The 16,772-nt window shown below is 37.5% G+C and overlaps 1 protein-coding gene across 3 annotated transcripts in view; it reads right to left on the bottom strand.

The window, feature by feature from the left end:
* Positions 1-16,772, bottom strand: part of LOC311532342 (A-kinase anchor protein 10, mitochondrial-like) — a 54,883-nt gene that overhangs the window by 29,316 nt on the left and 8,795 nt on the right. For 2 of the 3 annotated variants that reach the window (XM_084650713.1, XM_084650714.1), the window contains exons 2-9: positions 14,572-14,619; positions 11,595-11,777; positions 8,883-9,440; positions 5,395-5,493; positions 4,096-4,180; positions 3,542-3,665; positions 2,081-2,217; positions 668-812 (exon numbers count right to left, since the gene is read on the bottom strand). In XM_084650713.1, coding sequence (XP_084506839.1) covers positions 668-812; positions 2,081-2,217; positions 3,542-3,665; positions 4,096-4,180; positions 5,395-5,493; positions 8,883-9,440; positions 11,595-11,777; positions 14,572-14,619 — 1,379 coding nt within the window. Of the gene's footprint in view, positions 1-667; positions 813-2,080; positions 2,218-3,541; positions 3,666-4,095; positions 4,181-5,394; positions 5,494-8,882; positions 9,441-11,594; positions 11,778-12,950; positions 13,337-14,571; positions 14,620-16,772 lie in introns of those variants that run through there. The other variant, XM_084650715.1, reaches the window with a different exon arrangement.

Raw genomic sequence — 16,772 nt, 5'->3', positions numbered from 1 at the left:
TTAAATTCACACCCTACTTTAATCTAAATTAATTTTCTAGTGTAGACATGCCCTATGTATCAATATTTAAACTCGTTTCAGTCTCTGAAGGGTTTAAGCACTTGCCTTGTGCTTTTTGCTCCTACTCTTGTTTCTCCCTATCCTTGTAGTCTGAAAATGTTTTCACTAAATTGTTCAAGAGTTTTTACCAGCTACAGAATGCAACCACTATCTTCATGACTCAGATACTTCAGTTAGTGGCCTATAGTTATATGGCAGTTACAGCACCCTCAAGAGAATTGCAAAGCAACTCCTAATGATCAGCTATCAGTATTTTTAACGAGTCTTTTTCTGCAAAGATGTGGGCTCGGCAGAGAGGTAATGAGGGAGGAAGTGGGTTTCCGGAAGGAAACAAAAAATTAGCTGAGGTTAGCAGATGACCTCAGAAGAAAGTTTGAGATATATTAGACTGCGGAATAGTCTCCATTTCACAAAAAAAATTAACAGAAATGTCTTTGCTTGGAAGATTTAAAAACAGACTGAACAAATTACCTAGGCAATTACCTAGGCAGCAAGAGGGTGAAAGATTAAGAACCGATAGAATTTCCGCCCCCATCTCTAATTTTATTATTGATCATCTTTTCTCTCTACTACTTTCCAAGAATGTTTTCAAAAAGCTCTCGTTTACCTTCTCCATGGTGGTCCAGGCCTGCCGTAACGGAGTAGTAAAACAGTTAGGGAGTGGACCTCCTTCCCTGCAGATATTGGATTCAATTTCTAATCGCACAAAGTCATCAAATCCAAGAGGATGTGTGGCTTGAAGGGAGAAGTACCTGCAGCATATGATAGTGGAAGAAAACCATACATAAGACAAGTTTCAAAATGTTCACAGGTGGGCAAAATAACTTTATCACTAGGTGGTCACTAGCCTCAAAACGAATGTACAAATGATATCCAAAGGTTAGGAAAAAATCCCTGAACTGAGGAAATAAACATTTTTTATAAATATCTCCTCAAATGAGAGAAGCGTAAATGGAATAAAGTACATTATGTGACTGCTTATGGGCAGTGTTACACACACAATACTATGTTGTAAAGCAAGGAGGCAGCAAGCACTAAGAACCCAAAGCAGGTTCATTGTCTTAACTGCACTATTAAACAACTGATTTTAGGGAACTGAGATGAGCTGGTTAGTTTGAAATAGGTCAGGGACTGTTCCCTCTCACTGACACCAGTTCCTAACACAGCAATAAATGCATTCAATACAACTTGTGGCCCTGGGTACTCAAACTTCAGTTTTAGAACAAGCTTTCTGAGAAGCAGTTTAGGAAATCATTATTGTTTGAACATGATTGAAGTCAACATGCAAGGGTTCGGGTGGCAGTTACATTATTGGTGCCCTTTCTTGTTTCTTTATGACAGCTAAAGGGAAGTCTGAAAGGTTTTTTTCCCCAAAAAGTGGTAATTAAAAAAACAAAACAAAATGAACAACTTCTTAAATATCAGAAACAACAAGTGTTTTCTAACCCTGTTTTTCCTAGAGGACTCCTAGGAAGACTAGATAACTAAAGTGGGAAGTTTTCTCAACCTTCTGTTGAAGGCATGAGAGTGCCTGAATATTGAAGAGTGAGTTTTGCTCTCAATTGTACATCAGGAGTTTGAATTAAAACCTATTAAACTCAAAACCCAGAGTTGTAAACAGTGACAAACAAATCCTTCCCCTACCAACTGCCCAGGTCTTGTGATGACACAAAGCCATTAGTTCTCCAGCCACCCATAGAGTCCTCCAACATAAATAGGCTAGACAACATTCAATATTTCTCATGTAAGAACATGCAAGATGACTTTCAAAGCTTTTAGACTTCTTTGTACACAAGGAACTTAAAAAAGTCAATTTTCCACCCATTTACACTGGAGGTCACCTTTAATAAACATGCTCTTCAGCATGTGCCCCTCAGTCCCATATACCAAGCACACAGAAAGCCAAGAATGTAAGATGTTTACTGAATAAGAGAATATCGTTGTATTCAGTGCCACATATGCAAGTACTAGATTCTTCAACCTGGAACTGTGGAGGCAAATAATTGTTAGAACAACTTACCTATCATATAAAATCATGGCATCATTCTGTGCCTCCTGCCCATCATACTGGCCCTTTTTGGCAGCAAGCTGAGACTGGAAGTTATCTGCTGCTAACCAGAACTGTAATATATTAACTGCATCTTCCTTTTCCATGTACTATAAGGGAAATTAAGAAATATGAAACATTCTTTAAAAGAAGAGAAAACAGATTTTAGCTAAGAAGTGGAAGGGGAACATAGACAGGCCTGGTCCCTTTTCAAATACACCCCACCCCCCCAAAACCTGAATCACATATCAATACACAAGAATTATCTGGGCAGATACCATATAGGTCTTCTGGATGCTCAGATGTATTGTTACACAAAGCAGGGATTAACAGTCTGTCTTCACTCACAAATACAGTAAAAAAAAAATCACTAACAATAAAGGCCAAAATTTCAGTGTCAGATGATGCTTGGATAATTACACGTACTTGTACTGTATGAAAACACATAGGAACACAGAAAAATAATTTTCACATTGTGTGGACTTTATCTTAATGCAACATGAAACAGTGTGGATGTTTGGGCTTCTTAATCTGCCATTTCAAGACATACGGGCCAGTGTAGTTTGCAACACTCTTAAGCCATGAAAACAGGTTTGCCCGCTGACAAGCCCAATTCCCCAAACTTAGAGAGCACTGCTACTGTGAAGAGGTTTCAGATTCAAAACATTCATCATGTTCTGGTCTGAAGTCATGCTGGTGAAGCCAATGGAGTTACTCTGGATTTATACCAGCATGACCCAGGTCAGAATTTTGCCCAGTACTTCTTGTCAATGCTTCTTTTGGCAAGATTATAAAATAGCTAAAAGTCAAGGCAAGATTAAACAATTCTACCTGCCACCAGCTTATTCTGCAAGAGATTAAGTTGTTGTGCCCATCACTTTGCTACAAAAATTTCTGGTACTTCTTTAGGGTTTTTCAAGATTCTCAAAAAGATTTACAGATATTAAACCTCCTACCAGCCCTGTAGGGGTAGGTAAATGAACTGTTACAGTCATGGGACTGGAAGGGACCTCAAGAGGTCATCTAGTTCAGTCCCATGCACTCATGGCAGGACTGGACTGAGTATTATGTAGACAATTCCTGACAGGTATTTGTCTAACCTGCTCTTAAAAATCTCCAGTGATGGAGTTTCCATAACCTCCCTAGGCAATTTATTCCAGTGCTTAACAATGTCCTGCTACAGAGCAAAAAGAGTGCTATGAAGGAGTTCTAAACAGGAGATGAGATGTGTGAAAGCTCAGCCTAAAAGATAACACAGAAATTAGAACATTTGCAGTGATTCTACAGAGACAGGAAAAAAATAGTTTAATGCATTTGTTCCTAGCACTAGGTATATTTAATATTTTCAAGTTATATAAATGGCTCCTAAAATAAAGCTGTTATGGCATATGTGGTTTTATTACACTACACTGAGGGGGTGAGAGAGAAACTTACCTCAGAAAAATAGAACAGTGCTGATTCACAGAAGAGTATATCAGCCAGGTAAACAGTCCCACTGGTCAGCACCTCAATCTGGTATTTACAGAAATGGTGACTTCGCAAAAATTCACTAAAGTGCCTGCACATGGACAAAACAATATTAAATATTATTAGCTATCAAGTGCCAACAGCAAACATGGCATTTTACAAATAAAACTGTCCCTACCCCAAGATTCTTAAAAAACTAGTCAGATAAAGGCAAAACAGATAAACAATAGTGTGTGGTACGTCTGTATGAACTGAAAGTGGCATAATTATCTAGCAGTAGCATTTATAAATGACTTCAGGGAAACAATCATGATAACAGATTTGGAGTATAAGGAGGGGCTTTGGAGCATGAAGACAGATTGTTCCAAGTATAAGAGGTGGCACAGAGTGACATAGCACAATTACTATTCACTTAACTATATAAATATGTTTACCCTTAGATCTATGAAACTGTTTTTGAAAAATAGCGTAAGAGGAAAGAACACACAACATGATAAAGCCAAACCACGGCATCAACTTACTCTTGTTCCATTGCATTAAACACTATTGACTGTGCAGTAACGAAACAGTTAGGATCCACCTGTCCATCCTCCCCACAAATCTTTGCTGTAAAAGAGACCAGACCAATTTTAATGGGGAGTTGGGTTTATTTAGCTAAAAGAAATCATTGGTGATAAGTCTAATGAAAAAAAATCAACAGTTCAAGCCAACTGGGATTAACAAGTTCTGACTGTTCAAAGAACTTTTTAAAAGTTTTATTTCAAATGTCTATAAAATGAGAAGGATATTCTCATGGTTAAAATATTGAACTGGGACTCAGGAGATCTGGGTTCTATTCCTAACTATGCCAAACATTCCTGTATTAACATAAGCAAGGTCTGTTTCTTCTCTGTGTTTCAGGAGGAAGGGATGTTTGAGCATTGGCCTGCTAAACCCAGGGTTGTGAGTTCAATCCTTGAGGGGGCCATTTAGTGATCTGGTGCAAGAATTGGGGATTGGTCCTGCTTTGAGCAGGCGGTTGGACTAGATGACCTCCTGAGGTCCCTTCCGACCCTGATATTCTATGATTCCCATCTGCATAATGTGGATTATAAAACTTTCATACTAGAAAGACGGTAAATCACTTAATGCAGTGGCTCTGAACCTTTCCAGACTACTGTACACTTTTCAGGAGTCTGATTTGTCTTGCATACCCCCAAGTTTCACCTCACTTAAAAACTACTTGTTTACAATATCAGTGGCACAGCACACAATACAAAAATACAAAAAAGTGTCACAGCACACTATTACTGAAAAATTGCTTACTTTCTTATTTTTTACCATATAATTATAAAATAAATCAATTGGAATATAAATATTATACTTACATTTCTGTGTATAGTCTATAGAGCAGTATAAACAAGTCATTGTGTGTATGAAATTTTAGTTTTTACTGACTTTGCTAGGCTTTTTATGTAGCCTGTTGTAAAACTAGGCAAATATCTAGATGAGTTGATGTACCCCCGGAAAGACCTCTGCGTAACCCCCAAGGGTACACATACCCCTGGTTGAGAACCACTGCCTTAATGTATGTGAGGTGCTCAGATGCTACAGAAATAAGCACCATAGAAAAATTTAATAAATAGTTGGGGATTTCTGAAGTAATTAGGTGTATATTTTACGATCTATTTACTGCTGATGTTTTAAACTCATAAAAAATGAAAACACAATTCTGTTGTCGTGAGAAACAAAGAGGAATCCATTCTGTTGCATACCAATGCAATTGCTTTTGGGAGATGCAATGGGTCAAGTCAATTTTATTAAATACAGCATGTTCTTACCCACTATGTCATTCCTCATTGCCTCTGTAATAGGTATTGGTTTAGCAGCATCTGGAGAAATATATTTGGTAAAAGTAATAACTGCATCCCGCTCTATACCTAAAAGAAGAAAACACAAGTTGAACTTAAGATCCATTGATGTATATCTGTAAGATGAGTAAATGATATGCATTTCCATTTAGGAACAGGAAGCATCTATCAGAAATGGCTCTCCTTTTCTCCAACCTTTTAACTTCCTATTCTATTCTCTGGACAGCAATTCCTATCATGACAGCCCTGTCTCTAGGCAGATTACAGCACACCCCAGGCTACCATAAGAACACCATGCACCAGCCAATAGGACTGAATAAGAGGGGTGCAGCTCTGCAATCCCTCACGTCCACCACATGGGTGGAATGTATTATCTTCCAGGCCCACCTCAGTAAAGCAAGAATCCTAAGACAGCTCCCAAACTCTGGCCCTCTTCATAGTTGTGCAGAAAGCTGCCACGTTACAGTGGAATTCTGGTATTTTTTAAAGTGAGGTATCAGAAGTACTACGAAGTCCCCTGCACCTATTTTCTGTTATTCATCCATGCTGTTGTCCTAACTCCTACTGGCAGACACCATCCTTAAATACAGAAAATATGTTATAAGTACAACCCCCTGAAAGAATTAGCCAATATAAAAATAAGTTGCACTACCAGGCTGTGCAACATCAGACATCTATCTTTAGCCTGGCATTATTAATACATGAACTGCATTTGCTTTTAGCCTCAAACACAAAGCTTGCTTAACGGGTTGTTTCTCTTACCTCCACTTTCAAGTAATCAAGTCCATAAATGTAACAGATGGAAACTAAAAACTATTTGAACACTACACAACCTAAATGTCACTTCTTAGTATAAAATTCCATTTAATTATATTTCATTAAGACACATTGTTGGAAAAATAATTTGTTTATGACAAACCCTTAATCGGTGTCACTTTACTTGTGGAAATTCAGTTATACATTCAGTTTCTTCAAATCAAATGAGTTCAGTAAACATACAAAACTTAATTTATGCTCTTTTGACAAACTTGTCTTTGGTAACTGGAAATTGTTAATACAGATGAATAAGGAAAGAAAGATCATTTTATGATTACTATTCTGAGTTGATACTATGCAGAGGGCTTACATTACAACTAGAAACGATTCTTCTCTTATACACAAGAACATCCCATCAGCAACAGAATTAAACATTTTTGTTCCAATTTGAATACAAATAAAATTGCCATTAGCTAATTTTAGTTTCCATTTACAAAAATGTCAAGAACCCCCAAAAATTTGAATGAACTCTGTAGCAAAGTCAATGACAATGTCTAGTATTTCAGGCATCTATGCCCCAAACCCTTTAGATTGCTTTAAAAAAAAAAAAAAAAGAATCCCAGTTCCTGCAAACACTCCCCCCACACCCTTTTTTTAAAAATTGTTATAGCAACTAGAGGCCCCAAATAGAATTGGAGTTTCACTGTGCTAGATGCTGTACATAAGAACTGGTCCCAGCCCTAAAGAACTTACAATCAAAACACACAAGATAGACAAAGGTCAGAGGAAAAGGATGCAACACTCAAGCAAACAGCATGTTGTGAAAGGGATGTTTCATTTTTGTTTTTGTTTAGACACACACACATAATTGGGCAGGTGCAGGGTGAGGAGAAATGCAAAAGGGGATTACGGGGCATGCCACTTATTAACATACTACCATAAATAATCAAATTACTGTCTGTGCTCCTGCTCATGGTAATAAGTACTACTCCCAGCAGCATGTGAAGGATTGAGCCCCAAATTAGATCAATTATGAGACGTTTGATCAAATAAATCCAAGAGCAAAAACATTTTCCGTACACATTCTTGAGAGGATTTGTAACTATATGTTATTTTACAAGATATAATATATACAGCTTCCAGGCAGAGGCAACTATCACCCTCCTTCCCGCATTGTCATTCAAGTTTTGCGACAATTTTTTAAAATAGAAAAGCCATTACCGAGATTGCCTTGATTTCACAAGATTACTCATGTAGGTAAAGGTACAATGCCAGAGTATGTAATGGTTTTGATGTCTGTTTGACAGCATAATATTTAACATAAATCTTTCAAAAGATGACACAAAGGAGTTCAGCTTTAACATTGGCCTACACAGTATCTTGACAGTTCCTCCTTTCAGAATTCAATGCTTCCCTTTTTTTAATCCCTGCTGCTACTGAGAATTTATATATATAAATGTAAATATAAAAACAATCTGAGCTAGGGCATCATTCTCAGCAGCAGTATGAGTCTGACTTATTTATTTTAAAGAAAGTTACATGGGATAAATCTAAGGTTAGAGCTCCATCATGGCTCTGTGGTCTAAGCAGGTCTGTTTGTTAGGGTATCAATGCGGAGACTCAGTTAATAGAACACAAGGCGGTTTTCATGGTTGCTTTGTTTGTCAAAGTGATTCTTTAGCTTCGTCCCCCAACCCCTGCCCATCCACCTTTCCAACCCACAACATTTTCTTTTCTCAATGAAGCAGAATATCTGTTTTGGTACATCGGTCTAATCTCATCGACTTCAGTGGTCTGATGGCAGTACACATCCCTGAACGTTCAGCAGAGGTAGTTTCCAAAGTAACCCATCTACCTTAGTTCACAAATATTTTATGCTGCTGCAAATGCCATTATTTTCTGTGGTACAGATACAATATTGTTAAAAAGAGAAAGCATGCATCACTGCTAGTTCTCTGATAGGGCAAAGTGTTTCAAAGCAACTGCCCTTTTTACCCAGGCCCAGGAATGATTTTGCCCATAACCTTTTAGGTGTTCCACTTCAGTGTCAATTGGTATTAATGAGAGAAAGGTGAGCATACTGAGGGGAGATTCCCAAACTGGATGCCTCCTATGTGACCAGAATTAACACATTAAACCTATCCCAATTGTAATAAGCCCATACCTTTTGTTTCTCTTTAGGGGAGTGTGTCCATTAAACTATCAATAGTTAGCATATAGTCTTTAACATGGAAATTGATAAGACCTATAGCAACTGCAAGTTCGTAAGAGTTTTCCTAGGATTTCAGGATAAGGGAAGCTTCCTGAGGTAGCTATTGTCAGAATCAGACATGAATCTAGCACAATTAGTCCTCTTAACATGATGATTGTTCATCTCTCCATTTATGCCTTTCCTTGGGAATAGGATTGCTTCTGCAGGAAAATCCACCTACATTGTAAAAAATCTGATTTAATGGGTCTACTCTGAGAATCCTAAAATTTGATTAAGGATTATGTAGCACCATAACGCTGAGCTATTATACTAGCAATAAATTAGTCATTTTCTTTGAAAAAAGGTTTCAGATACATGTTAGTCAGGTGCACCCATACATTAGGAGTAAAATGTATTTTTAAAAAGGTTTTTATTTACCCTCCCATATTCCTCCACTTGCAGACAAGAGGCAGAGGAACCAGGCATGTAACAGAACCACTGATGCACTTACTTTTCATTAGTTTTCCTGACAAGTCCTCTAGTGCAGAAGAGGGGCTGTTTCTGTTTGATACTGTAAGCTTGGAAGAGTCTTGCTGTTCAGCTGGAACAGAATGGGTCCCTGCCTCAGACTTCCCAAGATGAAGTACCCTGGCATTATTGCTATCGTGGCTTGACAGCAAGTGGTTCTGAATGTTGCCAATTCTATCATTCAGGTTTGTTGGTACTGTCTTGGTCATGAGCAGATGGACTGTGCTGGAATCCTCCAACCTCTCGTCAAGCAATCCAGTTGGAGAAGATACTGTGGTTTCATGCTGTTTTACTGAGGGAAACACTGGCTCTGCCAACGAACTCTGTTTAACTGTGTTCAGGCTGTGTGCTCTTATGCGGGACCATGTTGTGGAGTGAAAGCTTTCAGCCTCTAACCAGAATTTAACCAAATGTTCCATTCTACGCAGTGCCATAAACTGGATAAAATAAGGGAGGGCAACACTGTCCCGCAGGACTTGCTCAAGGGTCTTTGAAAGGCTTGATTTGGTCTCTTGAGCCTGATAATTCAGACACGATCGGCCTAAAGAAAAAGCATCAGAGAGTTTACACAATATTCTACATGTTGGCATCTGATATACAATTACCAAAATGCAACCGGGGGGGGGAGGGGGCGGAGGAGAAGAGGGGGTGGGATTCTGAAGTACCCCTACAAGTTTGGTGTAAAATGCATTTCCTACCCAACAAGTATTTGGAAAGTGGAAATGCCTACCATTTAAAAAAAAAAATTATTTATATTTGATCAATCCAGTAAAGTTCTCATCCTACTGTCAAATAGACAGAAAAATTTGATTATTCAACCAATGTATCAAATACTTAGGCACAAAGAGGCCTTACGCAACTAATCCTTACAGGCATTTCCTAATGCATGCCTAGATCATGTGAGGTGGGAGTGTGTGAAAACCACCCTACGCACACAGACTTTGCTTACTCCACTTCTTGCAACCTCTGCTCTATACTTTCACATATTAAATCCATGACAGTCATTATAACTGCTATCTTAACTTTCCTCAAACTCTGAATGCATTTTAAAAAACTCTGAAGGTAAGCCATAAGAATGCACTGATAACACTTTAGCAACATTGAACACTCAAGCCTTCCTCTGCTCACAAGCTGTGCCATCATCCGTGAGTGAAATCAATCCGTAACAGTCAGTGGATGGTACAGCGAGCAGTGCCAAAAGGGCTTTTGAACAGCATGTTTATTGAGCATTCCGACGTACAATGAGGAAGTTAAACATAAAAACCTCATTTTCTAGTAGTGTTTACTATTTCACATTCAAAAATGTCTAGCCTGCAAAATATTGGTAAATTGATTTGTTGGGTCACTCTAAATGGCATTTTGCCTGCTCTGTATAAACAGCTTGTGTGGTTCAGAAGGATCAACTATAAGAACTCTGCAAGATTGACATTACTTAGCTTAGGCTTGTTGAGATTAAAACAAACAAAATAAACTTTTATAATGGATGCCTTGTACCCTTTAGCAAACCTGCTTGTCATTTCTGACCCAGAGGATGAGGCAGCTGGAATGCACAAGGCACACACCTTTCCTTCTGCACTCTTTGGCAGGGGTACAGAGCAGAAGGAATACAGCCTTGGTCTCCTGTTCGGACTTCTCTCTAGCATCCTTGTAGCCTGTTACCTAATCAGTTGGTGGGGGCTTCTGTCATCATTCCAGGCAGGAGACCCACCACCTGGGTTTTTTAGTGTTTCTTTTTTTTAAATTCTCTCTTGCAGTAGGTGTTGGATTCCACCCTGCCAGCAGCTACATGAGGGGGTCTCCAGAAGCTGGGGGCTAGTTCCTCATCAGCCTTCCCATCAGTTTTGATTCTGTCCCTTACAGTTACAGGCTGGTGACTACCAACGTTGAGGATCTATGGCCCTAGAGAATGGCAAATTCAAGCCTCTATGTAAGATACCACAATGAGTATAATTTAAGAACCTATGTATCTAAGCTTGTGGCTACTCTGGGGTTAGTCCAATGAAGTTTTCCAGTGCCTTAATAAAAAACAAACTGACACTGTCAGAGTAGCCTTAGAGGCCTAGTACAAAGGTACTGCCTGCAGCACAAATGGCCACAACGTACAGTATGAAGCAAAAAGACTCCTCATGAACTTCTTTTTTTTAAAAGTATAATCTTCATTCACCATAGCCAACCCAAAAATCCATTTATAGAGAGCCCACTGGTGATGAAAAGAGCTCTAAACAGAAAACAAAATAAAGTGAGTGATCAGGAATCTAATATTTACAGATGTACTAAGCCTACACATAAATTGACACATACCCATGGAGGAACCTGCAATGAAGGAACACAGAAGGGGCCCACAGTGGAACAGACCCATAGCCCATCTAGTGTGCTATCCTCTTTGACAGTGCCATCAACAGTGTTTTATAGGAAGGTGCAACACTTTCATAGTATACTTTACTGTAAATAACTATAGGGCAGGGCACATTTTGTTTTGATCCCAACTGGTAACAAGTATGCTTTATACTGAATGGATAGCCCATGTTATTTTGCTCTTTGCAGTATAACTAAGATACTATTCTTGTGTCTAATTTTTTTAACCTTACTAAGCTACTTGCCTCAATGCTACCTTGTCGTAGTGGTCAGCACATATAATATTCACAGGATATGAAAAGATATGGCTCACCTATATTAGAGAACAGCAAGGTCTTACCTAGGTCTCCAAAATGTGCAGCCTCCATGTGACTTGGCTGCTTCTTAAGAGCAGCTGTCCGACTGCTAGAAAAAGAGTCCATGTTGGCGGAGATGGCATTAATTGCCACATGGCTTGGTCCTGCAGCCTCCAGCAAGGCATGATTTCTAGTGCTTCTTTGAGGGGAATGTACTGGTATTGAAGCTGGAACCAAGACAACAATGATTAAAAGAAAAAACTTGCAACCTTTTCTACACAGTATGCCATGCTAAGTACCATAAGATGAGTTACAGTGTTAGCTCAACTGCATCCTTATTACAAAAACACTATTTGTAGTGATGTATGTCAGTCTCTGCTTAATTATCTGACCAGAGCAGGGGTACTAGAAATAAGTGGGTTCTCCATGCCAATGATGATATCACTTTAGCCCATTTATAGTGTTGCCCATTCTCCTTTATCACATTTGTTCAGCAAATAACAAGGACTCTACGTTTAAGTTTACACAAAGAACGTTAACCCCAAGAGTTTACCTGCCTCATGTATGAGAACTATCATAGCAGTCTTACACTTTTTCAATAAACTACAGAACAACATCAGCAGCTTCATTCTGGACAAATAGGTCAATTTCCACTTCTCTTTTGGAAACCTTTTAATGTGGTCAGAGAAAATTATCCAATGCTATGAAACCACCTGTGAACTTTAATAGGTACATTTACTCTTTCCAAAATTATTTTATCTTTGCTTGCCATTAGAGAAAACAAGGCTAGTAGAGTAAGCACTGATGAGCAGAGAAAATAATGAAAAGCTCATTGAAGCTGAGACTAAGTACTAATACATAAATCTGTTGCAGCAGCATTAGGATAAGAATCATACTGGCTGCTTGAATTTGAAGAGAAATGAGACAGAGGCTAGTTTCCTCAGAGGAAAACATTTCTGTCATAACAATAAGAATCTTTTCTATTTCCTAAGTGAAAGCAGAGAAAACAAGAGGCAACATTATGCCAATATTCATAATATTCATTTTTAGAAACTTCTGGGATATTAAGTTTGACTAGGATGCCAGGCAAAGAGATCCATCCCCACCCAGCCTTATTACACTATTACATAACAATGGATTTTACTGATGTGTCAAGGAAACTTGTTTCAATGGCTTTAATTCTTCACACCTCTTTCATATTTGCAATATCTAATGACACATACAGGCTGGGAATTAACACATTTAAATGCCCAGGCAACAGGCACCCTAGAATTAATGGTATGGTGAGCTGATCTCCTAACCTAAATATGACATCCTGCTTTGTTTTTATGGCCCTTTGCTGTTCATTAGATGTGACACTGTAGGTTAGATTTTATCTTGTTCACGTAATTATCAATTACCTGTTGAGGATTTGTGGTCTGTTTTCTGTACTTTTAATCTATGGCTGTATGGTTTTGTTTTGCTAAATTAGCTAATTAGAGAATACAATCAAATCTACAACTCTGGGTAAATATAGTCTCCCTCTCCACTTGTTGAATGTACATGACTGAATAAACATGAACACAGGCCTGATTCTGGCAAGTAGTCACTGGAAATAATTTGTAAGATATGTGGAGGTTTTCCTTGAATTGAAATATTTGGTACTGAAATTCTGCTTGCTATTCTCCAAGAAGCCTTTGGTATGTATCGCAGACAGGAATGGGAAAACACATGTTCTTCCAAGCCTGTGGGAAGCAGCCAGTTGCTTGGCTGACCACAGCAATTGAAGATTACTTGCTGGAGGACACTGTGTAGAAAAAAAAAAAGAGACCCATCTGATAATGGTTTAACCTTTCTGATTTAGTTTTAAGGCTCCTAGCTTTACTATAAACAGAATTTAAGTTTAATAAACTCTAAGGATGAAATACCTATTCTAAAACTTCTAGATAGTGTTAAATCTCTAACCTCATACGATGCAGATCACTGAAAAGTGCTCTGCCAAACAGGGAAGCTGCTCCCATTTTGCTCAACATCTGCAGTTCTTGTTCTGTAATAAACTAAATTGTATTTGAAGTTTTATATTACTTTACACAGTGGCCATGTCATAGCCTTTCCTTAGCAATCTGCTTGAACTAATAAGTAGTCATGACTAATAATCGCAGGGCATCCTGTTAACTTGGTTAGGATGACTTTGCTTCTTGTACTGCTTCAAAGATAAATCAATGTGCTCAAAGATGCTTGTACACTTTTCTTAAAGCCCAGACAACACTTTATAAAGTACTGAAATAAAGTTATATTTGAGGCACATAAGAACAGCTTAATTATTGCAGCAATACCAAAGGGAAGCTGAACTAAAAAGTGAACATGTATAAAATTGAAAACTACAAATTAGATGTGTTGTTTTCCCTTGGCTTAACATGCTATATAGAGAGTTACCAACAAATCAAGGAAAATTTTCAACATTAAGTCATGTAACGACAACAAAACTTTTATACTATATAGTGTAGTATTAGGGTAGCTGCTCCTTCTGAACAAGATCTGGATCTCCACTCCACTGGTGTAAGTCTGAAGCCACTCCAGACTTAAATTGAGCTACTCCATATTTACATTAGTAAAAGCAAAATCAGAACCTGGCTTCCTGTTCTGTAAGTTAGGCAATGCAAAGTCACATTATCAAAATTGCAAAATAAATTACATACCAGAAAAAGCTCCCAAAAACCTCAGAAAGCAATCTACTGCAGATAAGGAATAATCACTATTTGCAAGGTGATCAGATATATAATTTTATGATAATTTTGAAATAAAACCCAAGAAAGAATGAATAACTTTCCATGCTTCCGGATCTGGTAAGATGACAGTTATCAGGAAAGATCAGTTTTCAATTTACTATAGGCCACCTGGAGACGGATAAACTATTTACTTTTTTTTAGTACAAGGTGTACTCCTCTTCAGTGATAACGAAATGAACAGCTGGTTACAAAAATATGGCAGTGTTGTGGATTTTATTGTCTTTCCATAGAGTTCAGTAAATCTTGAGCTTACTTTTAATTGCTTTTACATCTGTGGTCTTCTCTTGTTCTTTGCCTTTCACTGTAAAATATAAAGGAAGGAGTAAAAAGCTATTTCAGGTTTGTGATGGCATGGACTGTTCGTTGAAGGAGAATATAAAAATCTCAGACTCAGGACTTGGTGGGTAATGAAAGTAGCAAATAAGCATTTTTTTTGTTTTAAAATATATTTGCTATTTTCCAGTCTACACATACATCCAGTAGCTGGATGGGGATGTTAAGCTTTTTATACACAACCTAGTAGTTCATTTTTAAGGATTACATTTCACAAAAATTAAAACATTTGTATTAATACAAACATCCCATGAAGCTCATGTATTATGTAATTTAAACCAATTTAGGCAACCTACAAGATTGGTTATCTGATTTCTTATTTAAAATACATTCAAAATGTAAACTATTTTCAAAACAAAATTGAAGGTGGAACTAGTTGCATTTTAAAACAAAATATTAGCAGATGTTCTCAGTGAACCACACACAACATTGGGAAAATTGTATCCCCACAGTATTATCTGAATACCAGTAGTGTGCCCAGTGCTGTATAGACATAAATGGAGCTTGTCCTTGCCCCTGACTTTACACAGTAGTAGATGCTATAGAAATTTACAATTCCAACACAACCAATATTGCTCAAATATAAATAATACAATGGGTGACTGAATTTGAAGCACAACAGGATTAAAGGAAAAATGTGGACGTTTTTAGGAAGAATCTGAAAGAAGAGAATGTAAGGAGCAGTATACAACAAAGCATAAAGACTGAACAACAACATGAAGATGACTGAAAAAATAATAAATTTAACAGTGATAATCAAAAAAGTACACTGGCACGTGTAAAAGGAAAGCCTAATCTCATAATACAGAAGTGTGGGGGAAAATAGGTTACTATTTTAGGATAATACCAATACAACCAAATAAATTGTTCTATGTAGCATTATGATAGGCGTTTTTGGCTGCAGCTTGATTCTTTGTCAAAGTAACACACATACATGTCTACCGATTTACCAATCCATTCACAGCAAAACTAAAAACTACCAGCAAAACTAAAACCAGCAAACATTTCCATTAGCGAAGAAAGCATGCAATATGCTCAATTACTGAGGGACAATCTACACTCATTCCTGTATTTTCTTTCTACAACCAACTCTCTGTATAACTTTTCATGAGTGATGTACCTGAATATTCGGATTCACCTTAATTTGGGTTATTGCTGATTATGCATTATATGTATTTTATGACTTTAAAAACAAACTTTGTACTTGTGGATAATGTAAGCACTATACCTAGATGTGCAGACACTTTTCTTAACCTGTATATTATATAATTTAACATTAGCTTTAATAAAATTTTTAAATATGGATTTTTGTTTGCTTCAGCAATGAATAGGTGCAGATTACTTTGGTCAATCTACACTTACACTAGTGACTACATGAGATCACGACTCAAGTTTTAATTCATTACTGATTTTCAAGTTTGGCCAATACTGCATTAGGACCCAGAACTTCTAATGACCCTAAAGGACTTTTATTAGATCTAGTCCCTAAACTGTATATACTTAAATTAGTGTGTGAGTGGGACCCACTTGTCTAAAACTTCAAGGTTTTGAGAATTATTCCAACTCCTGCACTCCCTAACCTCAAAAAATATAAAGTTAGAAGATGTAACTTTCAATGACAAAAAGCAGTATGTACATGACTCTCAAAAACTATCATTACATATCCTGGAGAGCAAAAGAGCTTATTTATGGATGATTTATCTTTAGATTCATACAACTGGGACACAAACAACAACAGAAGCCTTGATACTGAACATTAGACAACAGAGAAGTTAAATATATATATTTTTTAAATGTCTAAGATCATTAGTAAATAGACTAAATAGCTCACAATTTCACAAGTATATCTGCACTTTTCTTGCTGTGTCATGTTATGTATCTTGCTGAACATTTGCAAACATAGAATCTTACAAGGGACCAGAGATAAAAAGGTAATTTAGCAAGCCAAAAGTCTTACATATTAACAAAGTGCACTGTGCTTGAGCAATGGCTTGCACCACAGAAGAGAGCAAAAAAAAAAAGGGCAATGTATCCACAGCTTATTTGCTCCAAGATGCATTTCTGCATTACATGTGTTCTTTCAACTGGCAGCTTTAAAGATCTTTAAGGGGGTGACCAGCT

The sequence above is a fragment of the Lepidochelys olivacea genome, assembly GCF_965140295.1.
Source record: "Lepidochelys olivacea isolate rLepOli2 genome assembly, chromosome: 17".
Classification (NCBI taxonomy): domain Eukaryota; kingdom Metazoa; phylum Chordata; order Testudines; family Cheloniidae; genus Lepidochelys; species Lepidochelys olivacea.
The sequence above is the reverse complement of the archived record's forward strand: the minus strand, read 5'-3'. Positions and strand labels throughout refer to the sequence as shown.